This window comes from Emys orbicularis, chromosome 9, assembly GCF_028017835.1.
Source record: "Emys orbicularis isolate rEmyOrb1 chromosome 9, rEmyOrb1.hap1, whole genome shotgun sequence".
Classification (NCBI taxonomy): domain Eukaryota; kingdom Metazoa; phylum Chordata; order Testudines; family Emydidae; genus Emys; species Emys orbicularis.
The window spans coordinates 84,066,156-84,093,549 of NC_088691.1; the positions used below are offsets into that span (position 1 = coordinate 84,066,156).

A 27,394-nucleotide genomic window follows, 5' to 3' on the forward strand; every position below is an offset into this window, starting at 1 on the left:
CTCCCGCGCTGGGGCTGCAGCTACTGTGCCACAGCCAGTCGGGAGGGAGGCCGAGGAGTGGAATCGCAGCCATGTTCGGGGCCGGGGGGCTGAGGGAGTTCTTCGAAGAAGACCCCTTCTTCCGGTGAGTGGTCGGCGGGGCGAGGCGGCGGCGGGGGCAGCGACCCCTGCGCGTGCCTGGACGGCTCCCAGCCTGCGGGGCGCTCGGAGTCGGCTGGACTGTCCGGGGGGAAGGGACTGGCTGCTCCACCCGCCCGAGCCTTGGGGGGCTGCACCGGCCGGCCTGATGCGTGCGGCTATCTGCCTCGCCTGGCTCATCCTCGCTCGCACCCAGAGCGGCTTGGAGCCGGCTCCTCGGTCTCCTTCCCGGGGGGGTGAGAGCCAAGCGCTGGCTGCGGCCCAGCGGTGTTTGCGCTCAGCCCTTGCCGGGCGGGTAGGTAAGGTGGCTGTGAGTGTGATGCGCGCTGAGGAGACATGAAGAGGAGGGGTCCGAATCAGAACCGGGATCTTCGACCCCCTGAAATACTAACCAGGAAAACACTTGAAAGCAGAAGATGGTGAAGGCGCATGGCTGTGAGCGTCCTGCTCTGCGCCTTTCAGCTGGGACTGGAGGAAACCTGATAGAGCCACTTAAGGAAGACTTTGGGTCAGGGACTTAGGCTGCAGCTCTGTCCACAGAGCCTCCATTGCTAACAGTGGTGGGAGTGGGTTGGCATTTTTATCGTTGTGTTTTTGAGATCTGCCGGTGGCGGGTGGTCAGGCCAGTACATGCAAACCATATGAAGCATTGGAGTTCCTAGTTGCATAACTGTCCTCCAGATAGCGAAGTGTGGCATCTTTGTGGCTGTGTTTAATGCCTTTAGGTGTGTTAGATACAGATAGATTTCTTGGTTTACAGTATGTTCCAGCAAACACTGGGTTAATACATCTCTTATTTTAATCTCAAGGAGATGACAGGTAAGGAAAGCATGAATTGATTTCCAGAACTATCATACTGGTACTCTTTTTCTCATCTCCCTGCTTCTCCCACTTTCCCCACTCGAGGCTAATCCATATTTTTATGATTTCCTAACTGCAGAAAATGTGGGTTGCCTGATGCTTCAGTTGATCCAGTGGGACTGTAAAGATAACAGGCTACAAAAAGTGATTTATGATTATACAACTTAAATATTATGCAGAGCCCTAATAGACTTTGCAGAGCACAGGTATTATGAAAAATCTACTAGGTTTTTTTCTTATGTACTCTACCTAAAGAAACTTTTTAATTAAGGATCACAGTCTGAGAAGATTGTGCATCAATAAGAACATAAGAATGGCCATACTGGGTCAGACCAGTGGTCCATCTAGCCCAGTATCCTGTCTTCTGAGAGTGGCTGGTGCCAGATGCTTCAGAGGGAGTGAACAGAACTGGGCAGTTTCATCAGGTGAGCCCCCCCCCTGGTTCTAGCAGTCAGAGGTTAGGGACACTCAAAGCTTTGGGTTCCATCCCTGATCATCTTGGCTAATACCCATCGATGGATGTATCCTCCATGAACTTATCTGATTCGTTTTTGAACCCATTTGTACTTTTAGCCTTCACAGCATCCTCTGGTAACGAGTTCCACAAGTTGACTGTGTATTGTGTGAAGAAGTTCTTCCTTTTGTTTGTTTTAAACCTGCTCCCTGTTAATTTCATTGGGTGACCCTTGGTTTGTGTATTATGTGGAGGGATAAATAACACTTCCTTATTCACTTCCTCCCCACCGTTCATGATTTTATAGACCTCTATCATAGCTCCCTGTAGTTGTCTCTTTTCCAAGCTGAATAGTCCCAGTCTTTTTAATTTCTTCCAAGGGGGAACTGTTTCATACCCCCAATCATTTTTGTTGCCCTTCTCTGTATTTTCTCCAGTTCTAATATATCTTTTTTGAAATGGGGTGACCCAGAACTGCACACAGTATTGAAGGTGTGGGCATACCATGCATTTTATATAGTGGCATTATGATATTTTCTGTCTTACTCCCTTTCCTAATGGTTCCAAATATCTGTTAGCTGTTTTGGCTGCTTCTGCACATTGAGCAGAGGTTTCCAGAGAGCTATCCACAATGACTCTTACGTTTTGTCTGTATAGTTGGGAGTATGTCTTCCAATGTGCATTACTTTGCATTTATCAAGATTGAATTTCATCTGCCTTTTTCTTGCCCGGTCAGCAAGTTTTGTGAGATCCCTTTGTAACTCTTTGCAGTCTGCTTTGGACTCCACTAAAGCAAAAAAAACTTTTGAAGTATGAGATATGCCAAAACAATTCAAATCACATCACTCTATGTAATTTCTCTCATTCCCGTCTTCCCCCACTCCTTTTATGTCTCTAATCTAGATTATAAACTCTAACCTCTATAGAATAGATACAATGTCTTCTTACAGTTCTAAAGCACACACCCATCAATGGTGCTGTAGAATAATATCTGAAAGAAGAATTTGGCCCTACATCATTACTAATTAGGAACAGAATATTCATTATTGCATTTATTGACACTTGTAAGGATTAAATTATCAATAAATATCTTTAGTAAAGCTGGTCAGGGTAATTTTTTTTTTTTTTTTTTGTCTGAAACTGACTGTTCCTGAGAAAGGGTTGACCTATTTCTCAGTTTGTTGGAAAAATTTTTTTCAAGAATTCTTCAATGTCCATGTCCCATTTTGATATTTCTGAGATAAAAAATTCTGGGTTTTTTGTTCCAAACAATTTTTTATTTTAAAATGTAAGCTAATTATAGTAAAATAAAGGATCAAAAATCAAAACATTTTGAAAATGTTAAAACATTTCAATTGTCCTGACTGAATTATTTATTTCAATTCCTCCCCCCTCCCCTACCCGATTGTCGGTTCACAAACATTTTTGAGATTGGCTTTTTATCTGGGTTCAGGGCAGGAAATGTTTTCAAAATCTCTTTTTAAAAAAAAAAAAAAAAAAAAAAAAAATGTCCCACGATGGGACTACCATTTTCCACCCAGCTCTAATAATGTCTTTATAACATGATTCCATACTGGGGATTGCTGAGTGGGAGAAAAGAAAATACATGAACTTTATGAATCAGAACAACCACTAGCCTTTATATACGACCCCGCAGCTCCCCCTTAAAAAGGCCTCCCATACAGAAAAATCCAAACATTGCTGCTACCTTTGAGGCTTCCAGTCGCAAGTTCATGCTGCCCCAGTACTTGTCAAGGTTACTCCTTGCCCTTGTATATATATTTTTTTTCCTGTAAGATTTTTTTTTTTCCAGTTACACATGACACTACAGGCTGTATTTTGAACGTCCATCATATCAGCTGTCTCAGTTCTCTGCTTCAATGCTTGCCTACCACATGGAAGTACCTTTACTTCAAAAGTAAGCAGCCAAGGCAGGAACCTTTAACATCTCTGGATTTCCCAATCATTAGAGCCCTACTAAATTCATGGTCCATTTCGGTCAATTTCAGGGTCATAAGATTTTTAAAATCCTAAATTTCATGGTTTCAGATATTTAAATCTGAACTTTAACTGTGTTGTAATCGTGGGGGTCCCAACCCAAAAGAAAGTCATGCATGGTGGGGTCGCAAGGCTATTTCGGGGGGGGGGGGGATGTCACGATATTGTCATCCTTACTTCTGCACTGCTGCTGGCTGCGGCACTGCCTTCACTCTCTGGCTGCCTAACTCTGAAGGCAGCAGCGCAAAGGTAAGGGTGACATGATATGGTATTGTCACCCTTCTGCGCTGCTGCTGGCAGCGGTGCAGAAGTAAGGTTAATAATACTACACCATGCCACCCTCACTTCTATGCGCTGGCTTCAGAGCTGGGCTGCCAGCCAGCAGCTTCTCTCGGCCGCCGCGCTCTGAAGGCAGCGCCACCACCAGCAGCACACAAATATGAGTGGCAATATAATACAACAGCCAGATTTCACAGGGGAGATCAGCTTTCATGGTCTATGACATGTTTTTTATGGCCTTGAATTTGGTAGGGTCTTACCCATCATGCGAGAAAGGGAGTTTATTTTAGACATTTGGCAAGCCATGCTCCTGCTAAAAAATGAAGATGCTTATGCGAATTGGTAGTTATACTACAGTTTGAATATGCAAGTATACTATAACCGAAAAGCCACTGTTGCTCACATATCTTGTACATAAAACAGGAGTTGGTTGGCTGAAGGGCTGACATACAAGGTGGAAACTAGTCAAAACAAGCATTATTTATAAGAAGTAATCTCTAACCTCGGCTAACACGGTTTAGCATTCTATTTATGTTTCTCCTGAGCTGCAGAGACAGGGTTGCACAATTTTAACATGAGGAGATAGCCAGTGTTACCTTTGGCAAATGTATCTGCAGCAGGAGTTCAGAGAAACTACAGTGGATTAGAGCAAAGAAGAAACTGAGCAACCACCATCCATTTTTCCAAAACAGACAAGAAGCTATAACCAGTGGAGCTAATTCTCTTCGGTACGTATCACTGTGAAATTGCCTCACGGGTGATCTGTGCAAGATGAGTTGACATAACAGTGCTAACAATACCTTGCGGGAAATGTTTATTGCACAGAAGACGTTGTTAGGGGAAGGACTATTCAAGGATTAACATGGTTTACAACAATTTTGACTGAGTACATAGTTCATTAGACAAAACTGGCTGTGGATAAAACCAAAACAAACATTAAACCCTGTACTGCACTAATAAATGCTGTTCAACATATTAATAAATGATCTGGAAAAAGAGATGAACAGTGAGATGGCAAAGTTTGCAGACCATACTAAATTATCAAGTTAGTTAATTCTGAAGTAGACTGGGAAGAGTTATATAGGGATTTCACAAAACTGGGTGACTGGGCAAAAAAATGGCAGATGAAATTCAATCTTGATAAATGCAAAGTAACGCATGGTGGAAAATTATAATCCCAACTATACAGACAAAATAATGGGATTTAAATTAGCTATTGCCACACAAGACAGATCTCGGAGTCATTTTGGATAGTTCTCTGAGAACATCTGCTCACAGTGCAGCAGCAGTGTTTTAAAAAAAAAAAAAAAAAAGCTAATAAAGTTAGCAACCATTAAGAAAAGGATAGATGATAAGACAGAAAATATCATAATGCCACTATATAAATCCATGGTTTGCCATGCCTTGAATACTATGTGCAGTTCTGGTCACTCCATCCGAAAAAAATAAACATAGAATTGGGAAAAGTACAGAGAAGGGCAACAAAAATGATTAGGGGTATTGAACAGCTTCCATATGAAGAGATTAAAAAGACTGAGACTGTTCATCTTAAAAAAGAGATGAGTAAGTGGGGTATGCTAGCATAGAATATGCTACCATAAAATCATGAGTGGTTTGGAGAAAGTGAATAAAAATGTACCCTTTCACATAACACATGAAACGGGTCACCCAATGAAATTAATAGGCAGCAGGTTTAAAACAAACATAAGGAAGTTCTTCACACAATGCACAGTCAGCACAGAAACTCAATGCCAGGGGATATTGTGAAGGCCAAAAGTATAGCTAGTTTCAAAAAAGAATTAGATTAGCCATTGATGGACCTGTCCTCCATGAACTTTTACCCAAGATGGTCAAGGATGCAACCCAATACTCTGGGTGTCCTAAACTCTTGTCTGCTAGAATCTGGGACTGGATGACAGAAGATGGATCACTTGATAAATTGCCCTGTTCTGTTCACTCTCTCTGAAGCATTTGTCATTGTCCACTGACAGGATACTGGGCTAGATGGACCATTGATCTAGCCCACTATGGCCATTCTTATGTTGCATATGCACACCTGAGAGCATGCTCTGGGCCTTATCTCAAGAAGAATATTCTTACCTGTAGGATTAACATTCTGTAGTCCTCAGGCTATCCTACATTTATACTTGATTGGTACCATTGACCTCTAGAAACTCGTACAATATTGTGGCAACTAGATGTGCAAGATTTTACAGGAACCACAAAATTTCCCCTAACGAGGATTCCCTTATGAAAACCACAATTGCTGGTAATTGTCCCATTTAGAAACTGTTTTCATTTATATATGAAAGGAAAGATGAAAAATGTAAAGTCTAGTTTATTGTAGGTCACATGTTTAAAGGATAGTGGAAACACCACCCTACTTTTAACTGTCATAATTCCTCCTTTTTTCTGGCTCCAGTGCTGCTCTAGCAGATGGGGGATTGTTTGCGAGGGGAAAAAAAACTGTGTGTGTGTGTGTGTGTGTGTGTGTGTGTGTGTGTGTGTGTGTGTGTGTAAGAGAGAGTGTGTGAGAGTGAGAGATTGACTGCTGGAACAGTTCTTGCAGAACTGCTTTACATACAGCTACGGGGATCAGCTTACTTCTTCAACCAATGACTAGATTAACTGCCAAATTAGTATAATAAAGGCTTCCACTGCCTCACAAGGAGAGATTTTTGATGAACTGGAAATAGTGTCTGGGTTAAGAGTAATATTATAAATGTCTCCGTCTCTAGACAGCTGTTCCTGGGAAGCACTAGTTGATCTTGGCCAAAATGCTTCCAGGACCTAGATGAATTTCCTTCTGAATAGCTCAGGCAAGTGCAGAAGCTAGATCTCTTCTGTTGTTTTTAACTTGCCAATGTGTTATATCACTCCAGATGTTATCTTCAGTGTGACTTTCTGCTGTTTCTGACTTTTCATTCCAAATCAGAACTAACGTAATTTTATTTTTAAATAGTGAATTAATTAAATTACTTAATTCCAAATAACGAGGAGTCGTTGTGGCACCTTAGAGACTAACAAATTTATTTGGGCATAAGCTTTCGAATGTTTATGCCCAAATAAATTTGTTAGTCTCTAAGGTGCCACAAGGACTCCTTGTTGTTTTTGCTGATAATAGACTAACACGGCTACCACTCTGAAACTTAATTACAAATGTGATCTTCCAGGGTGAATTTGATTTAAATCACTAGTCAGGAAGACTTGATTTAATCATGGATTTCTACATAAAAGTGCATTCTTGTTGGTTGTTATAACCTTAATACATATTCTTCACAAGTCAGAGACAGATGTAGGTTTCAATTTTAGAAGCAATTTGCCTGTGACATCTGCTCTGTTATGTGGACTGTGTCCTGGTCTTAATGACTGAACCATGTTAATGAAGTGTGGGTTCTCAATCATACAGAAAGGAGAGTTTGTTGCATAAACAAACCAGGCAATTTTTCCATCAATTACCTCTTTTTGTAATCTGCTGTTTCTTATCACAAACTTATCTAGGGTTGTTTCTGGATGATGGAGATTTTTTTTTTTTTCTTTTTGCTACAGGTGATATACTGTGGCTATGTGACATACATGATGTGACTGAAACACTATGGCAGATAACTCTAAAACTATAGAAAATAATGGCGATCTTGAAGGTGGATAGTCTTCAGAATCCTGTATGTTGAGGATGGATTCTCCTAAACAAAATAAGTCAATGCAGTTATTTAATTACCATACTGCTCATTTAGTATTACTCATTGCATTCACTAACACTCAGTACTACTTTAAAGGTGAAATTGTAAAAGGAAGATCTGCCTATTTCAGCTATTTATTTTTTATCACAATTGCATTTAAAATGATAGTACCATAGAGTAGCAACTACATTTTTTTGCTCAAACATGAGAATTCAAGAATAGTCCAGAAGGAAGACAGGCAGTCCTTAAGAAAGAAGTATGAAATAAAAAAGTTTACCAACCTGAAGATCCTGCATGTTCAGACATGTTCCTTTCATATTCTTCAACGCAGCTTTCTCCTGAGAAGGAACAATTCTCATGATGATGTTTCATTCAGCCAACCAGGACTTGCATTTCTTTGTTGCACTGTTTGCATTTTGCACGCATGCCTGTCTTACCCACAGGTAGAGGAACTTCATTATAATATTCCCAAACTGGGAATATTTTACAGCCTGCTGCCATTTTCCCTTCTAGTGAGAGAATGGTATGGTAGATCTCAAATCAAGGAAGGCTACACTCAGAAAGACCTCAAGACTTCTAGAATATGCTGCTCAAACAGTTTCACTTTTGTTTCTACTGCCTGTCCTTCCCTTCTCACATTTATCTCCAGACTTCTTCTCCTTGTTGAGATCTATTCTGCCCCCAACAATCTTCTATTAACTGAACTTTTTGAAATTTTGCACTTTTAGAGAGAGGTAAGGGTTTGACTCTGTGTACGCAAATTTGCAGAGGGACAATAGGGTTGAGCTCTGTTATTTCTCACCACTATATATTATTTATTTGAAAACATTTTTGCTGTTAACAAGCATGTTATCTCTGGAGACACAAATCCACAGTTTGAGAACTGCAAATCTAAGCATCTCTGATGGTATCTTCTAGACTGAATACTGAGTCCCATTGGGTAGAAAGAAAGATTAACCTAAATAATCTATACAGAAGCCCCTGGAACCTCATAAAATTGGGTCCCTAATCCATGAACTATTGGAACTCATTTACAAAACTGTTTTTAAACATTACATGAATATGTTATCTAATACTATAATTAGAATTTATAATCCCTGTTCCATGATGAGATATCTTTGAGCTATAATGTATCTTAATTAAAACTATCTTTACATGGGGTTTTTCTTCAAAAAGCATTTTATCAAATAAATCCGATTTTTTTTTTTATTTAAAGAAAAATATTTTTTATCCACCCTGTGATCTTCTAAAGTAATAAAACTATGGTTATTTGGTTGAACACACTCCTTAGAATAGAAATGTATGATTAAAATAAAGAGTAGCAATAATATTTTTGTTACCATTTTCTGAGAACATTGTTATTTTCAACTGGGAACAAGGAGCACTTGAATTTAGGAACTTCAGCCTTTGTCCTGCAAATGCTTACACTTGCAGGTAACATATTTCAGTGGAGTTACTCACAAGAGTAAAATTACTTGCTTGCATAAGTGTTTGCAGTATCTGGCTTTTCATTTTTAAAATGATTTATATTTTGTCTTGCTCTGGTGATTATGAATTATATCTGATTTATAGTTTAAAAGACTGGAGTCTCCTCTGTCCACAGAACATCCACAATTCAGGCAGTAACGAGGGCTTTCTTTCCTACCAACTACACCAGCTCCTGAGTTGGAGGACCTGCTTGTAGAAGTGACAATAGTTCAGTCCTCAGACCCACTGAATCCTTAGCTTCTCTACTGCAAGTGTCACAAGGGTTTTGTGATATGAACATTTGTCTGAGATTTTGTACTGGTCTCAGTTCACCTCCCTTCATGTAAACCCCTTCACCATCAGATTGAAGAAACTTTGGGTTACTATTGACCTGGATGGAGTATGAACTGTGCCTCAGATGAGAGAGGTTCTATATCCTATTACTAATCCTCTCAAAGTCTTAATTTGACCTTTACTGGAAATTTATCTACCAATTAGATCATAATGCAAATGTAATTACTGCATAATAGTGGAACAACAAATCTGCTTTGCTATCAGAGTTGCCATTGCTTCCATTATAAATTTACTTATAGTGGCTTATAACATTTTTTTTAACATGTGAAGAACAGAAGCTTGGTGTGCAAGATCCTTATCTAGTAGTGAAGCTTTAAAAAGAAAAAAAAAATTCTTGAGAAAGTCAGTCAGTTTTGTAGCATAGGGGAACAAAACATGCAGGAACTCGTACGTCAACTTTCCTCGCCATTACATCTTCCTCTTTCTCCCCCCCGAAACCCGCAAATTCAAACTTGAGCAACAGATGAGTTATAAATATTTTAAAAAGAATTAGCATCTTCTCTCTCCATGATGGGTTGTTAAATTTAAATAGGCTTCTCCATCTCTTAATGTCTGATAATGCCTGACCAGACTGTACCACTGCAAATCTTGTATGTCCTGCTAGGACCAACAATGGGCTGGAGTCAAATTTAAAAAACAAAACAAAACCCAAAGCTAGTATGAATGAGATTGGCTAACTCCTTATCCCTGTAATTATGATTTGAGCTGTGATCTTCAGAGATGTAACAGTAGTCAACTGAACATGTGTCCCCCAAAACAAAGAGTTATTAGCTTTCCATTCTTAAAACTACAATACCCACCTGCTGAAGTAAAATAACAGATTGACAGAGCCAGAAGAATACCCAGAAGTCACCTACTCCAGGATAGGCCCAACAAAGAAAGTAACAGAACACCACTAGCCATCACCTTCAGCCCCCAACTAAAACCTCTCCAGCGCATCACCAAAGATCTACAACCTATCCTTAAAGATGATCCCTCACTCTCACAGATCTTGGGAGACAGACCAGTCCTCGCTTACAGACAGCCCCCCAACCTGAAGCAAATACTCACCAGCAACCACACAACGAAAACACTAATCCAGGAACCTGTCCTTGCAACAAAGCCTGATGCCAACTCTGTCCACATATCTATTCAAGTGATACCATCATAGGACCTAATCACATCAGCCACGCCATCAGGGGCTTGTTCACCTGCACCTCTACCAATGTGATATGTGACGGCAGTGCCCCTCTGACATGTACATTGGCCAAACCGGACAGTCTCTGCGCAAAAGAATAAATGGACACAAATCTGACATCCGGAATCATAACATTCAAAAACCAGTAGGAGAACACTTCAACCTCTCTGGTCACTCAGTAACAGACTTAAAGGTGGCAATGTTGCAACAGAAAAGCTTCAAAAACAGACTCCAATGAGAAACTGCTGAACTAGAATTAATTTGCAAACTAGATACCATTAACCTGGGCTTGAATAGAGACTGGGAGTGGATGGGTCATTACACAAATTGAATCTATTTCCCCATGTTAAGTATCCTCACACCTTCTTGTCAACTGTCTGGAATGGGCCATCTTGATTATTACTACAAAAGTTTTTTTTCTCTTGCTGATAATAGCTCATCTTAATTAATTAGCCTCTTAGAGTTGGTATGGCAACTTCCATCTTTTCATGTTCTCTGTATGTATATATATCTTCTTACTATATGTTCCATTCTATGCATCTGATGAAGTGGGATGTAGCCCACGAAAGCTTGTGCTCAAATACATTTGTTAGTCTTTAAGGTGCCACAAGTACTCCTGTTCTTTTTGCGGATACAGACTAACAAGGCTGCTACTCTGAAACCTGTCTTGTTGGTTATTAGCAAACCTGGAAATTTTGTATACTCTATATGTAGGATTGCACCAGCAGCTCTCCTTTAGCCACATCCCAAAACAAGATCCTGTGCATAAGTTACTGGACTGGGAGTTGGGAGATCTGTTTTATTTGTGGGTCGGCCACTGACTCATTGTGTGGCCTTTGACAAAACACTTAATCTCTCTGTGTCTGCTTCCTAGACAATACCTACATTTTACAATCTCACCTTTGTAAAGCATTTTGAGATCCTTAGATGAAAAGTGCTTTAAGTGCTATGTATGAAATATTTCAGATTCTTAGAATGCATTACTGTTATATGCACATGCTCTTACAGAAATATTGGAGGAATGATGTTAAGAATAAAAAATCGTTCAACATTTCCCACAAGGTGGCCAAAAAGTAAGACCTCAATTTTTTTCATGTTTCTTTGACTTGCTTCATCCTTTGTGTGGGAAGGAGAAGATGGAAAAAGCCTTCAGATAGTTTTGCTATGTGTTAAATTATTTAAGAAATGGTATATGCATTTTGTATTTTGGTATCTAAACATATTTAAAGTCTGTGGAGTGGGAGGAGGCTTTATGGAAGTGTATGTGTGCAATTATAAATTGTGGTGGCACTCCTGTGCTTTATGGTTTTGAGAACAGTGGTTGTACAGGTGAAAACTTGCTTGTGCTTGTATTTCTCACACTGTGAGTAAGGCATTTATCCTGTGAATAACTGCCAAGACACTTGATGCCTTATAGTTGCTTATCATGTTTGGATTGAAGCTAAAACTAGGAATCATGTGTGTAGGATGGGTTAGGGACTGCTCTTGACAATAGAAAAACTACTTCTAGACATGGAATTGCTTGTCTACACTGACATGGATGTAAAGTACATGCATAGCTTAAAGAGACACTGATTAAAAATCATGTTTTTAATAAACAAATGTCTTCACCCAATATTACAAATATAACTCTAGATTTTTAATACAAGTGTTATGTAGCCAGTTTTAAAAACGAACAAACAAAAAACTCCCATACACCATGGGGCCTAGTGAGATATATAGGTATGGGGGAAGGAGAAAAGTCAAGGGTGGCAACATGGCTATAAGCCTGAGATGTAGTATTTAATGGAGAGTGGTAAGGAAAGAAATTAACCTTTATTGAGTATGAGGAGATGATTGGATGTTGGAGACGACATGCCTGTGAGGCTAGGAGGGTGATTTGGGACTCATTCACATAGAGACAGTTAGCACCATGGGAGGGGTTAAGGTTTCCTAGAGCCAAGAAGAAGGACTGAGGACAGAAGCCTGATGGATACACATGAAAAGGATGAGGGGAAGGATTAAGAAGTATCCCTTGAATTAAGCTAAAAGGAGAGATGCTGCTACCTTGTTCAGGTTGGCTTCAGTGTAGTAGAGAAGGTAGTAACTGGAGTGGAGGGGATCTGGAGGAGGTTAAAAGAAAGAGTTCACTGTTCTTCAGGAATGTGGAGACACAGATTGGGAGTTTATGGGGAAAAACAAGATCAGATTTAGAGGGGTAAGTGGGGGTAGGAGAGAGGAGAGAAAACGCTTTCCAAGATGGGAGAGGGGGATAAAAGGGCATATTTGGAGGGAAAGAGAGAAGAGTAGAGGTGGGCAGAGAGCTTAAAATAAGGGAGAATGAGCCAGGAATGGATTTAGTGAATGGTATGGGCATCAAAGAAGGTGTGTGTGTGGGGGGGAAACAAATGTGGGAGAGATGGAAACAACCAAATGGAGAGGTGAAGAACCAAGCCTAATATGAAGATAGGAGTATTCAAGTTTTAGAGATCTGGCTTTTGGTTAGTGTATGGACCAACTGGGAGACAAAAGTGGAGCAGGGTGATGCTCTTAATACTGAGAGGGAATTCCAGATGTAGCAGGTGAAAGGAATGGGAAGTGTGGGCAACAAATATAGAATTGATGGTATTAAAGCCTGGCAGGCAGGAAAGGTGTGAGATTGGGTTGAAGAGAAGATGGATTTGAAGCATGTGAGACCTCACTAAAGGTGATGAGGAAGAGAATGAAATATGGAGAGTTGAGAGCCAGAGTGGTTGATGATGGGAGGATGAGGTAAAAGAGTTATGGGGAATAGAAGAGAAATCTATGGGAAATGAACAGCAAGATGGCGGGAAGAAGTGGAAATCTCTGCCTCCCTAGGGTTTATTACAATGGAGCTGTCCATTGAAAACAGTTTTTGCTATCAAGGTGATGAGGTGTCTGGAGATCCATGTGTCTAGCGGCTTTAAGTGGAGTTCTGGTTATTGCTCAGCAGGCCTGGCCTACTTCCTAATAATTTTACATCGTTTGGAATTGGACACGTTAACTTTCTAAAAGAACATTCATGAGTTTTCTTTGTTTCTTCCTCCCGCTCCCTAGGGAGCCTTTTGCTGCGCAGCATCAATACATGCGTCAAATGATGAGAAGCTTTTCTGATCCTTTTGGACGAGATCCATTTCTCAGTATTACAGAGGGTGGCGAAAGAGCTCGAGATCAAAGAGGACACCATGATTCTCAGGTTGCTTTGAGAGGAAATCAGAGAGTAAGTTCTTTCATAATCTCAAAGGATTTTTTTCCTTTATCAGTAATTAATTGTTTCAGGTATCTGGCATAACACTTGAATTTTAGACTCTAACCTAGTCTAATGGATGGGACACAGGTCTGGGAACAGGCGGTCAAAGTTATATTCCTGGCCTTACAACTGGCCTATGTGACGTTGGTCTAGTTACTTAATCTCTCCACCTACCCTAAAATGGGGATAATGGTACTTGCCTACCTGTTGTAAAGTGCTTTGTGATCTCTGAATGAAAAGCACTATATAAGAGTTTTACTTAACTCATTTGTAGCTGTTTTATGTTAGAACTGGTGATGAAAAAAACACTTGTGCATGGCTAATATTTAAATAGCAGGGGATAAAATTTTCCAATGGAAGAGTTTTCCCTAAACTTCCCTTATTTTTATATATGAATTTCCTTTATTTAATAATGTTAAAGGAAAGATTTTTAAAAGTGGGTATCTAAGTTATGCCTTTAATTTTATAAACTCATCTCTTGGGCCTACATAATTATACACACAAATGTAGTCAAGAATTTATGCATTTAATTACTGGGAGCAGTATGAGGGTGCATAAATGTTGTTCCAGTTGAAAATTTGCCCCTAAACGTGTATGGCAGATTAAATCAACAAAGTTGGATGATTCATAGCTAGCCACTATCAATGTCTTTTAGCTGTCTGAAGCTACTGGCCTGCAAAGCCTCCACAAGCCATCTGCTCTTTGAAGTGGAAAGGCTGCAGTCTGTGGAAGAAAACCTATAATGCTGTGGGCCCTAGGTTTTTGGTTTTCCATTTAATTTACTTACCATGTTGTGTTCATATGATGTTGGCCTCAGAATAGTGGAGGGTCTTGCTTTCCCCATAATTCATTCAGTTATGTCTGTGCCTAAGTATTGTAATTGCTCGTCGTTAACCTTGAATTTCCACTTTTGTGGGTGTAAGACGCACTTGAAACCTAGACATCTAAAATCGTTGGGAAAATGTTAAGCGTTATACAATTTCTTTACTTTGAATTGACGCTTCATATTCTGCATTCAGCCTGATCCTTAAATGTCTTGCCTCCTGTTATATGGCTGTAACAATTAAGGAGGATCAAGTCAATGATATGAAATCTAATAATCCTGGAGGCTTTCTGCAAAAGAGAAGAAAATTCGCAACAGTCTGTCTTATATAAAGTACACTTTCAACTGACTGGTCGTGCAGTGACAATTATGGCAATGTTTCTGTTGCTAAATCTAATCTGATTTTTTGGTTTAGAAAGGATATATGTTTTTAAATAACATGACAAATATATTTTATGTTCAAAGCATTTTGACTTTGTTTTAAATTAGATATGAACCGCTGCCATTTAGTTCAAGGATAACACATCTACAGGGGGTTGTGGAACTTTGCCAAAATCAGTCACTGTAATTCAAACTTACATATTTGGAGCGTAATAAACATAGCTGGAGCACAAACTGTCACCTGCAGGTCAAAAGAGTAACTGCCAGATTCTTTCCCCTATGCTTATAAGCTGAAAGTTAGTTTAAACTATAGATAGAGTTGGACCCACTTGGGGTCTGATTCGGCTTCCATTAAAGTCCATGGGAGGAGTAGGCTCTCAGGCTTCAGTTCAGCAAATGCTTAAATATGGGCTTGACTTTATTTAAAAAAAACAACAAACAAACAAAAAATCACAGCGGGATTTCACTGTCTAATCTCAACAATTGTGGGGCACAAAGGAACATGAGTTGTGGTTGGTACGAGCTTAGTGTTTGGGGACACTGAAGTATTTTGAAAGAGCACCAAGAAAAATACATCTGCCTGGTCTTCGTGCCTAAAGTCACCCCAATATCCTTTTTAAAAAAATCCTTGTGGCTGCCCTAAAACAGTGGCCAAGTTGCACAGAAAACTTAGAGCTGGATACTGTGACCTGATGGTGGTTCAGTGTGTTTGTTTGCTCCAATCATAAGTGTTAGAGAGGCAAGAATGAAGAATTCAGATGAAATAGAAATGTATTTGATAGAGGAACATTTCAAAGCATAAATATTTAGAAACTACTGTGGATTTTTGGGTGTAGATATTTTTGCTCAAGGGATGGTTCAGTCAAACTTGGTGTTATACCTTGGCTGTTGTATAGGGACATATCAGTGTCTTTATTACAGATTTAAATTATACACTTTGAGAAGAATTAATTTATTTAAAAGCTTCAAAACTTTTTTGTCTGAGTCCATGCTGGGAAATTATCCAGTCATTAATGAAAGTATAATTCCTACTGTGTTTAAGTAAATTATAGTGCCTAAGCTTCATTTTAAAAAGGAACAAAATGTATGTTGCAACAGTCTGGGAGCAATCACATTTCTTTGTTTTAAGATTTTAACTGTTCTTCCAGATTTGTTTGAACACTGTTTTCTAAACAGATCACAAAGCTTGTTTTAACTTTTGTTTTTGGAGGGGAGGGACGCGGGGGGTGGGGAGTGGAAGAATACAATGCATTAACACGTGCAGTAATATTCTGATTTCTTAAGTTGTCTTCAGTGTGTCTGATTCGAGCTGTATCTTGTCACATTTGTGAATTTTTAGTTTCTTTTAATAAACAGTTGGATTTTGGTTACCACAGCTATTAAGTAGAACTGGTTGAGAAAAGTTCCAAAAATTCAAAATTGCTATAGAAAAAACCCCAAAGTGCTGATTTCCTTTTTCCATTTTTTTAACCTGCTCTACTACTGAGCAAGCCACCTTCATGAATGTCCAGTCATAGTGCAATAAGAGCTTTTTTATGGATTTAAACTATTAGGCAAATATTAAATGGTTTTACATTTTTATCATAAAATAAAGGATATTTAATTTCTAATTGACCATGATCAAAAACTAAATTATTGTTTAGATATGAAAGGAAGTCGTGACAGTTACTTGTGCATTTTTCCCCAATACTAGCCATCAGCCTTAGCTGCAATGTATATTGCTCCATACAGTGTATAATATTCTGCAATCAGATGTTGTATTCCATTTTGAACTTGCATTATTAGAAAGTGTTATACTGTTACGAGCCACACACATTTTGTGTGTGTGTGTGTGTGTGTGTGTGTGTGTGTGTGTGTGTGTGTGTGAATTTAACATCTCATCCTTATTTCCTGGAAATTTAAATTTGTTTTCCAGCATTTCAACTGCTCTCTCATACAGGGATATTCAAGACCAACTAGTCAGTTTTACAGGCACTGTATCTGACAGTGTTCATAGCTGCATCTATTTATGCATCTGTACAAGAATATATTTATGCACTGTGGATTTATTAGTCTTCAGACTGTTCTGTATGTGACGATAGATATACTTAGAACTTCTTTGCAATGACCTTTGAAACTGCTGACATGGTAGAGCTGATTTGGTTTATCCTGAGGGATCTGAATATTTTAGAGAATATGTATATATTTCATTTTTAAGTCTACATTAATCTCTTGCATTACATAAAATGAGAGCTTATGAGTAGATCAGCTGTATCACTTACTTTAATTTTTCTGCCCTAAAATTTATGCCAGCCTTTTGTAATTTAGTTATGTAAATTTGTTTGTCGAGTAGAAACAGACTTGTTGGTTTTAATTATCCTCTCTGTGACTGCCTCTGCTACATAAGCAGAATTGAGAGTGTGAGAGGAAGCAGGGGACATTTGAAGTACACCTTATGTTTTAATTACCTCTAGTATAAAGGTTGCTATGATACACAGATTTCTTATGATTTAAGTACTTTTATTACATTTGTGTAAATATGATTTATTCAGCGTGGGTACAGTCATCTTTTTTCATTTTGAAATAATTGTACTCCTGTGTCTACAGAAAACTGCTTCTTGTTATGTTGTTTTAACAAATTATAAATCACTGAGGTCCCCTTAAATGACTTTTTTTTTTTTTTTAATTTACCAAAAACATATTATTTCAGTTGCTATATGTGAAAGTGGACTGGATTTCCCTTAACCATGATGCATAATCGGTACAATAACTAAAAGGAACTGGTACTTTTCTTCCAGGCAGTGAGCTGCTCCCTCATGCCCTTTGGCAGTTTTGGTAGCATGGTTAGTATCCTGAGAGAAATAGCCCTTGTAACTTTTGCTAACATGTATGTATTGTCTTTCTAACTAAAACAAGAATAAATCGTAGCTACATGGTGCTTTCTAACTACTGTAGTTGCTTGTTAGAAATGCTGAGTGATATAACTAAGGAATGTTTGTTTTTATCTAGTGAAAATGCTGAGGTTGAGTAAATATTCCACTGATATCAAGTTTGATACTGCTGCTGAAATTTTTTTTTCTCCAAAATAGTTTGATTTGTCCTTTTAAAATTTGATATACTTTTGTTTCATCTACAAAACTTTTGGGGAAAAGATAATTTCTTTGATTAGTAATCATTTCTATAGTTTGTTACTAGCAGGGCAATATCAGCTCTAGGACCAGAACTTGAATTGTGCCAACATTTTTAGTTTGTTGGGGAATGTCCTCAATAGCTTGGGGGGGCGGGGGGGAAATAGCTGGAAAAAATCCTTTTTAACATTTTTTACACAGATAAAACTCAGCCCTGTATCACTGTCATTCTTTGGCCCTTGTAGCCAACTCAGAAGCAACATAAAACAACTCTAACAAATGGAGACGTTTTCCATAATGATAGTGCCTCTGACATAATGTCTCAAGGTTTATTGCAGGATGGGTGGAGAGTGCAGTGCCAAAGAAAATGGGAATACTGAGAGCTTTGATAGGAACATGCACACTAGCTTGTGTGATTGGAAGCTATCATTCTGATACAAGACATTCAAACGATATGCAAGCTCCTTGCTGCTCTGCAATTAAATAGTTAATTAGGAAATGTTGTTTCCATAGCTATACCATGATATCAATGATACTGGTTCTCCAAAACAAAAGTAGACCGAAGTAGTGTCATTAGCTTCTCCATTGACGGTGAAAGAAAATAACACTGTCAAGAACCTTCTAAGCAATAATATCTCCTGTATATGGGAGTATGGGAGTGAACGTGGTAGTCATGGCCATGATTAGACTTTCTGGATGGAAGAAGAGAGTAGAGAATTTGTGGGACCCAAAAACATTGATAACATTTCCTTTGACAAGAGAACTCTATCTCTCACTCTAAAATGTGCACTAGTCTGATCTGCCTGTTCCACTCTTAATGAAACAGTCATGATTTTCAAATCAAATTCAAAAATGGAATTTTGGTGTCAATGTATTTACCATATACATAAGTGTTTAAATTGGCTTCGGGAATGGACATCCTTAAATTAAACTTACTCAGCCAGCATAATTGTGTGTTTTGAAGTATATTTTTGGGAGCAGTATAGTAACAACCTATAATCTCTTCCCTGTCTGGACAGAGACCGATGCTTTACTTAACTTAACCTGAACAAGCCTATGTCACTGGATTTTCTTCAGACCCTTGACAATAATTACACTATTTCAAAGGCTCACTTTTCTCCTTCAGGCTGTCCCTTTTGATATGGACATGTTTTCTCATAAGGAGGTTTTGTGCCGCCCTGGGATTAGCTGCTCACTTTATAGTTTTGCATTTTAGTCATTTGTCAGTGATGTGCAAAGATCTCCTTCCCATCCCTACTCCAGGATGACCATGAAAATCATTTTTTCCATAGTGCTTTCTTGAAACAATATGTTGTGAATTATGCAATTAACTTTTAAACTGTGAAGAAATGCTTACTTATGCAGGATGTATGAAACAACTAAAGCCTCCAGTAGTTCATTAGGTTAACCCAGTGTGGTGCATGCTAGTCAGAAAGGAGTCACTCATATACCTGCTGCTTCTCTTAGGTCTGCTGTCTGCTTTATCCAAAGGAGATATAATGCATTTGACGTGTAAATGTAAGTCTTGTGACTGAGAATTATAAAAATTAGAGGCTACTCAAAGGTCTGTCAAGCAAATGTATTTCTTGATATGTCTGTTTCTGTTTGTTTCTGATCAGAACACCATTCCACGCCTCTTTCTGCCTAATGAAGTTTAGCCATGAGTAACAAATACTGGTATATCATTAAAGAAATGTGGTCTAGATGAAATTACCACAGGGTGGAAGCACAACTGATTGAAAGACCATATCCAAAGAATTATCAATGGTTAGCTGTCCTCCTGGGAGGAAGTATCTAGTGGAGCCCTGTAGGGGTCTTTCCTGGTCCAGTACTAGTTAATACTTTAATTACGTGGATAATGAAGTGGAGAGAGTGGTTATAAAATTTGCAGATGACACCAAGCTGGAAGGGATTGCAAGCACTTTGGAGGACAGGATTAGAATTCAAAAAGACATTGACAAATTAGAGAATTGGTCTGAAAACAAGATGAAATTCAAAAAAGACAAGTTCAAAATATTACACTTTAGGAAGGGAAAAATCAAATGCACAACAAAATGGGGAATAACTGAATAGGTGGCAGTTGAAAAGGATCAATGTGGATCATAAATTGAATGCGAGTTAACCATGTGACATAGCTGTGAAAAAGGCTAATATCATTCTGGGGTGTACTAACAGGAGTGACATATGTAAGAGATGGGAGATAATTGTCCTGCTCTACTAAGCACTGGTGAGGCCTCAGCTGAAGTTCTGGGAACCACACCCTCAGAAAGATGTGGACAAACTGAGTCCGGAGGAGAGTGACAAAAATGATAAAAAGGGTTTAGAAAACTTGACCTATAGAGAGAGGTTAAAATACTGGGCATGTTTAGTCTTGAAGAGAGGACTGAAGGGGGATCTGATAAGTCAGGGGTGGGCAAACTTTTTGGCCCGAGGGCCACATCGGGGTGCGAAACTGTATGGAGGCCGGGTAGGGAAGGCTGTGCCTCCCCAAACAGCCTGGTCCCTGCCCCCTATCCGACCCCTCCTACTTTCCGCCCCCTGACTATCCCCCTCAGGGTGGGTGCGGGCTCTGGGGTGGGGCTGGGGATGAGGAGTTTGGGGTGTAGGAGGGTGCTCTGGGTTCGGACCGAGGAGTTCAGAGGATGGGAGGGTGCTCCGGGCTGGGGCAGGGGGCTAGGGTGTGGGAGGGGGATCAGGGTTGGGGGTGTGGGGACAGGCTCAGGGGTGCAGGCTTGGAGCGGCACTTACCTCAAGCAGCTCCTGGAAGCAGCGGCATGTCCCTTCTCCGGCTCCTACGCGGAGGCGCGGTCACGTTGCTCTGCACACTGCCACAGGCACTGCCCCTGCAGCACCAGAGGGGGCCATTGGAGCACGTAGGAGCAAGAGGGGGCCATGCCGCAGCTTCCGTGAGCTGCGTGGAGCAGCCCCCGACCCTGTTCTGCGGCTGGAGCATCGGAGCGAGGCAAGCCCTAGACCCCCAGTGGGAACTCGTGGGCCAGATCTGGCCCGCAGGCCATAGTTTGCCCACCCCTGCTCTATGGAGTTTATAGCACTACCTAATGAGACATTTGTTGAACAATTGCTAACAATGTCTGAAGAATTTCACTGATTACATTTGGAGTCCGCCCTAGATCCTCATTCATGTCCTTTTCTGGCTGACTGCTTTATGTTTATGAATGCGACCAGTGAGATTTGCACATTAGAGATGCTCTGTCTAAGGTGTTCTAAGGAATGGAAAGGCATATTGCAGTTCTAGTTTGTTTGGTTCTCTGGATGTCACCAGAATTGACAGGTTAGTCAGTGCAAAGAGAGGTTTAAAGGGACAGAGACCCCAAACAATCGTAAATGCCATCCTAAATGTGTGCTTGTTTTGACATGCCAATAATTTCTAAAAACCTATGATCTTCCCTTTTCTATTTTCACCTCCACAATCCCATGTTTCCCACCTGTGCTTTTTGGCTTTTAATTTTTAAAAAAGGGAGTTGTTTTCAGCTCTTTTGTATTTGTGAATTGCTCGTAGGCTCTACAAAGCTTGTGAGAAGTTTATTTGGTTGCATCTTCGGAAACATGCATGTGATTGTCTTGTCAAAGAACAGCCTTAAGAGTCACAGTTCTATTTTCATTGTTTTGTTTGTTTGTGTTTTCCTGTAGCTAATAATTTCTCTCCTCCAACAGAATTCAGATTTCAAGGATCCTTTCTTTGCAATTGACAGAACTATATCAAACATGAGAAACAGTATGCTAGAACTGCAAAGAAATTTTGTAAGTACATTTCAAAAAATCAGTCTTAAAAGTATTATTTATATTGAACAGAATAATAGTGTTTAAAACAGTTATTCAGGAAGTCCTATAAAAAGCCATATTATGATATCTATGGGGTGCAGAGAGAAAATGTTTTGTTTTTTGTTTTGGTTTTAGTCCAGAAAGTATTGAAATTTTAATTCTTTATACGATCAGTTGTATGCCAGTTATGTCTATGTACTTGAGTAGAATGTGGTCAACTGTGTTTAATTTATTAAGGTGCTCTGGTAAAACAGTTTTGTCATTATCAGTACTGAAGACAATAGAACACACGAACATTTTGATACCCTTATTCTCCCAAATACATTAAATGAATATTTTATTATTTAAGTGCAAACTGTGTACTTTGTTCTGTATATGACACACACATTAAGGGTACGTCTACACTACCCGTCGGATTGGCAGGTAGTGATCGATCTATCAGGGATCGATTTATCGCGTCTAGTGTAGACACGATAAATCGATCCCCGATTGCTCTGCCGTCGACTCCGGAACTCCATCACGGCGAGAGGCGGAGTCGACGGGGGAGCGGCAGGTGTCAATCCTGCGCCGCGAGGATGCGAAGTAAGTGATTCTAAGCCGATCTAAGATATGTCGACTTCAGCTACGCTATTCTCATAGCTGAAATTGCGTATCTTAGATAGATTTCCCTTCCCCCCCCCCCCGTGTAGACCAGGCCAAAGACAGTTCCTTCCCTTCTGAAGTACCAATCCTGCAATAAACTCCACAAAAGCACATCTCATTGAAGTCAGTAGGGCTGTATATGGGCAGAGGGGTTCCTCTGTGTGGATAGACTGCATGATCAGGGCTTAAAGCAAGATTCACTGGCAAATACAGAGGATACTGCAAACTCAGGCTTTTTCCCTCCTATTTTTTCCTGATATAATTCCTCAAAAGTAATATTGAAATGGAGAAGGTGTCTAATGTGGGATACTGTTCTTTCTTCTTAGGTTATCTGTCCGCTTTAATATTTTTATTAATTTAAAGTGTATCAATTTCAGGATCATCTCTCACTCAATCCAGATGCACACTCATTCAGTTCTTCTTCTGTGATGACATATTCCAAGATAGGTGATGACCCACCAAAAGTTTTTCAAGCTTCAGCTCAGACCCGCACAGCTCCAGGAGGTGTAAGTATTCTTGAGACATGGTTGAAGAGTGTTGTTAAATTGTCAGACTGTATATTAATGCAGACTCAAGTTGTCTCCTTTAAAATGCTTACTGGGGTGAATCATTTCTATAATTTAGAAAGATGTACACTCTATTACACCATTGCTATATCTTAGAGTAGATATTGTTTGAAAATACTCTTTAAGGCATTATATCCTGTGCTAAAGCTATTTGTATACCCATTTTCTCAAAACCTGAATAGGTCAGTAATACAGCTACCAGTTCTGCATTTGCTGCTTTTTGAACCAGTGTACAATGTCCTATTCCTTTTGCCTATTGGGGTATATTTACACCTAAATATTTGCAATCGTAAGATACTAAAAGTCTCCACATTTATACACGACTTTACCTCAAATCACTTTATGTACCAATAATAGTGCAAAATAGCTACTTTGAATTATCTGAGCCTAAGTACTTGACTTTTAAATGCTTACATAATGCTTCAGATTAAGATGCCCTCTCATTAGCTTCGTTGCAGCTGTTGTGCATCTAATTCTGCTAAGAAATTCAAATTTAAATTTGAACCCTCAAGGCAAGGTTCATGAAAGATTATATGCAAGCAGTATGAGGCTGTTGAAAATATCCCACAGCCAATCATGTCAGAGCTCAAGCCAGCACTTGGTTATCAGAAAGGCTCTAATAATATACCTATGAACACAGTGATAAGCAGTGGCCAAGAGTTTCAGACAAGTCAACATGACAGCCTCGTAATTAGTTGCCCTTTCATGTAGAGAATACCAACACATACTTATCTGTTCTGTTGTCAAGGAGAATGTTTAAGACTCTCTGCAGGGGTTATATTTAGGCTGGGCTCTGACAGATTTTGAAACAATTAATAATAACCTGCATGCATATTCTCTTCTTAAAAACCGTTGGGTGGTAATATTATCTTTCCTGTCTGCCAACAGTGGGATGAGTATTGTTTGCTCAATACTTTGTTTGAGCTATCAGTCTTTCAGCCAGTGCAACAAAAATAGATTCAGTAGGAAGCATCTGTTTTTTTTCATAAACTTCATTTTAAAGCAAATTTATTTTGAGTTAAATATAAAACTCTGAGAACTAATTTGTATAATCCACTTTTTCAGTTGAAGTAGCAATTGCAATATAATTTCCCTTCTTTGAGCAGATCAAAGAGACTAGAAAAGCACTTAAAGATTCTGAAAGTGGGCTGGAAAAAATGGCTATTGGTCATCACATTCATGAACGTGCCCATGTAATTAAAAAATCAAAGAACAACAAAACTGGTGATCGAGAACTGAATCAAGAATTTATCAACTTGGATGAATGTAAGTCTTCCAGCACACACCTCTGATTTTTTTAGGAAGTGCTGATTTGTTGATCTGGCCCCTTCAGTGGGTATCAAGTTGGACACCTAAAAAGTGAGGAACCCCAAATCATCAGTCACTTTTGAAAATACTATTCTGTGGGGGGGGCTAGGGAGGTGTTGTGGGTTTTTTTGGTCATACTTGAGGGTAATCTGAGTTGTAACATTTTATGGTTTTGAATGGACAGTAATATTAAATTATATAAAAATTCCAGTTACAAAACTTTGTGTTTTAATACAATTGCTTTGACTAGTGATGTAGCAATTGTAGCTAGGTTTCAGAGTAGCAGCCGTGTTAGTCTGTATCCGCAAAAATAACAGGAGTACTTGTGGCACCTTAGAGACTAACAAATTTATTAGAGCATAAGCTTTCGTGGGCTACAACCCACTTCTTCGGATGCATATCAATTGTAGCTAAATACTCTCTCCTATGTTTTCATCAAGTTTAAAACAAAAATGTTTTTAACTGTTTGCAGCTGAGGCCCACATATTTGATGAGGAATGGCAGAAGGAGATTATGAGGTTTGGAACATCTGGAGCTAGATGCAATTTAGAAGCTCCAAAACACAGAAGTAACCATCATATAAGCAAGGAAGATGCATCAAGGAGGTAGAAATGGTTTCTGTAACGGCTCTAATTATGCTGATACACTCATTTTCTTCTAAGCAAAAGGAAAGACTATGCTCTATTTCATTAATAAGAACTTCATGTTAGGAACATCGAGAAGAAATAATATACTTACTCTCTGCTTCACAGATTATGTAGCTGAAGTGTAATTCAGAGTAGTATTTTGATATAACTAAAATTTGAGGAAATACTAGGTGTGGCTTTCAGAAGTTTTGACCATTTAACCTATTTGGTTATAATTCGACTTGTAAATTTTACAATTTTTTTTTTTTTTTTAGACAAGTATGTTTTTATCTCAAACAATGAGAGAGAGAGAGAGAGAGAGAGAGAGAGAGAGAGAGAGAGAGAGAGAGAGAGAGAGAGAGATAATGGTAAAATTGATCACATGCAAATTGGGTTCACTGCGTTAAGGCTGAATCCTCCACTCTTTACTCAGAGGTGGATTGGTCCATCTCCTTGAGGAAAAGAGCAGGAGAAGGTCAGAAAATTGCTGTATTCCTCTCCTGGCAGTATCCCCTGGGGTGAGATGCATAGGTTCAGGAGGAGACAAGGCCATCCAACCCCAGAGACCAGGGAATCTGTGGGGAGGAGCATGCCCCATATCTATGAAGGCAGTAGTTGTCTGTCCAGCATAGATTGTTTTCCCCATGCTGCTCTTTTGGTTTTTTCTTATCAGCATAACTCCAGTAAGAGGTATGCTGCCCTTGTCAGCTGCTTGGTATCAACCATGGAGGATATGCAGCAAGAGTTAATGCTGGCTCAAACTAATTTCTGGAGTGAGTAGGGAATACTGTGGTAAGAAGCACTAGTCCTTGCTTCACCTTCTCCCAAACCGTGCAGAGTGCTTTCCATGTGTCACTTCTGCACAGTCCTAGAGGGGAAACACTGCAGAGGCTGCATTAGCCCCTCCTGCAGTATTCCATGGGCAAGTTGTGCTCATTTAAACTGAGAGACAAATCTAGCTCTTGATTACTGCTCAGTTTTTAATCAGGCACAGCTCCCATTCACTTCAGTGAGTTCTGCCAACATGCCAATTTGCAGCTGTCTCTTCTCAAATACATAGGTATACAATAAACTCAACAAAAAGCCTAGGCTGCTAAAGTTTCTCATCCACTGAAACATGCTAGTAGTTTTACCAGCAGAGGATGTTTCTAAGTTGTAAACCAGTTTAAATACATATCATAAAGGCTTACATAAAAATAACTAGATTATTCATTGTGTGTTTTGTAAATGGAAAAAATACTTGGCCAATGCATCATATTTGTTCACCAAGCATTATACAATGGTTTTGATTTGTGTTTTGGTTTTTTGTTTCAGGGAGAAACCCCACCCAAAACCACTGATTGCAGGATCCAGAAGACCTGAAGTTTCTGTGGAGAACCTCAATGTGAAAGGATCGCACGTCCCAATCAAAACCAGCAAAAGATAAATGGCTTGTACAATGGTTTGGATCTTTTTGGGGGTCTTTTTCAGAGAAGATAACGGTGCTAGATCATAGACCAATCCCTGGTTTTTAAGTGTTAGTGTGCCTTGCTCGTCTAGTCATTTGACCACTGAATGTTCTTGAAGACACCAGCTCTTTGGACTACATCTGGGTCTGAGCAGTAAAAGAAAATATTTACCACTGAAAAGCACTTTATTGGGTTATCACTTTTCTGTATACTGTAAGCTATAATATTTTGCCTTCCAAGGCTTTTTTCCTACAATTATGCTAATCTCTCAAACTTTTCAGCAGGCTTGGTGGTAAAACTACATCTATTACCCATGCAGTACAACTTACACAGGAACTAAATTCACTTTCTGTAAAATTATTTTTTGTGGCTGAAGCAATACCAGTGTGGTTTTGGTGTAATTAGATTTAAAATTATACTATAAAATTATTAAATAGCTATTGTAAAATCGCCAGATTCATGGTAATTGCCCTGATTTCAGAATGTTAACTGAGTCTAAAAATAAGTAGTCAAGTAACTTGTTTTTAAGTAAAATTTAAGTTTTTCAACATTCTTATTTATCACCTTTGCATAGTTGATTTTCTGTATGTAGTTTATTAATTTCAATGGCTTTATATTGTATCTCTTAAGTGGTTCTACATCCTTTGTGTGTTTCCATTGAAGGTGACCCATTATTTTTCACCATTGCAGATTCTCTATACTAGGGCTAGAGTTAAGTAGCATGATGGGTTTTCTATTTTCTGTGGCAATATACTGCAGTTCCCTTGTATGGACAATAGATATGACTGTTGGCATTCTTAACCAGATTAGTATGGGAATCAAATTTGGTTCAACAGACAGTAGGAGTATATGAACTAAACGCTGAATAATTACACCATTCCCTCTGTAAATGATAGTTTTAAAAACATATGTGTAGGAAATGCTACTCGTAGTCATTCTTATTCTTCTATCAGCTAAGTTTGTGGCTGTGTTGTATCATTTTGTGTCCTGATTTTTAATTTAAAGGAATCCAGGATCTGGTAAACCTAAAAATTGTTGCCCTCCCTTGAAAT

General features: G+C 39.2%; 1 protein-coding gene across 1 annotated transcript; it reads left to right on the forward strand.

The window, feature by feature from the left end:
- MLF1 (myeloid leukemia factor 1) lies at positions 1-26,621 on the forward strand. The gene is made up of 7 exons (XM_065410830.1): positions 1-124; positions 13,466-13,628; positions 21,645-21,731; positions 22,772-22,900; positions 24,067-24,226; positions 24,741-24,873; positions 26,209-26,621. The coding sequence occupies exons 1-7, from the start codon at positions 72-74 to the stop codon at positions 26,318-26,320; spliced, it is 837 nt and encodes a 278-aa protein (XP_065266902.1). The 5' UTR covers positions 1-71; the 3' UTR covers positions 26,321-26,621.
- The last annotated feature ends 773 nt before the right edge of the window (positions 26,622-27,394 follow it).

Coding starts and splice junctions, on each gene's coding strand:
- MLF1 (XM_065410830.1), top strand. CDS start 72: ATGTTCGGGGCCGGGGGGCTGAGGGAGTTCTTCGAAGAAGACCCCTTC. Junction 13,629..21,644: donor CTTTGAGAGGAAATCAGAGA/GTAAGTTCTTTC, acceptor CTCCTCCAACAG/AATTCAGATTTCAAGGATCC. Junction 22,901..24,066: donor CCCGCACAGCTCCAGGAGGT/GTAAGTATTCTT, acceptor TTCTTTGAGCAG/ATCAAAGAGACTAGAAAAGC.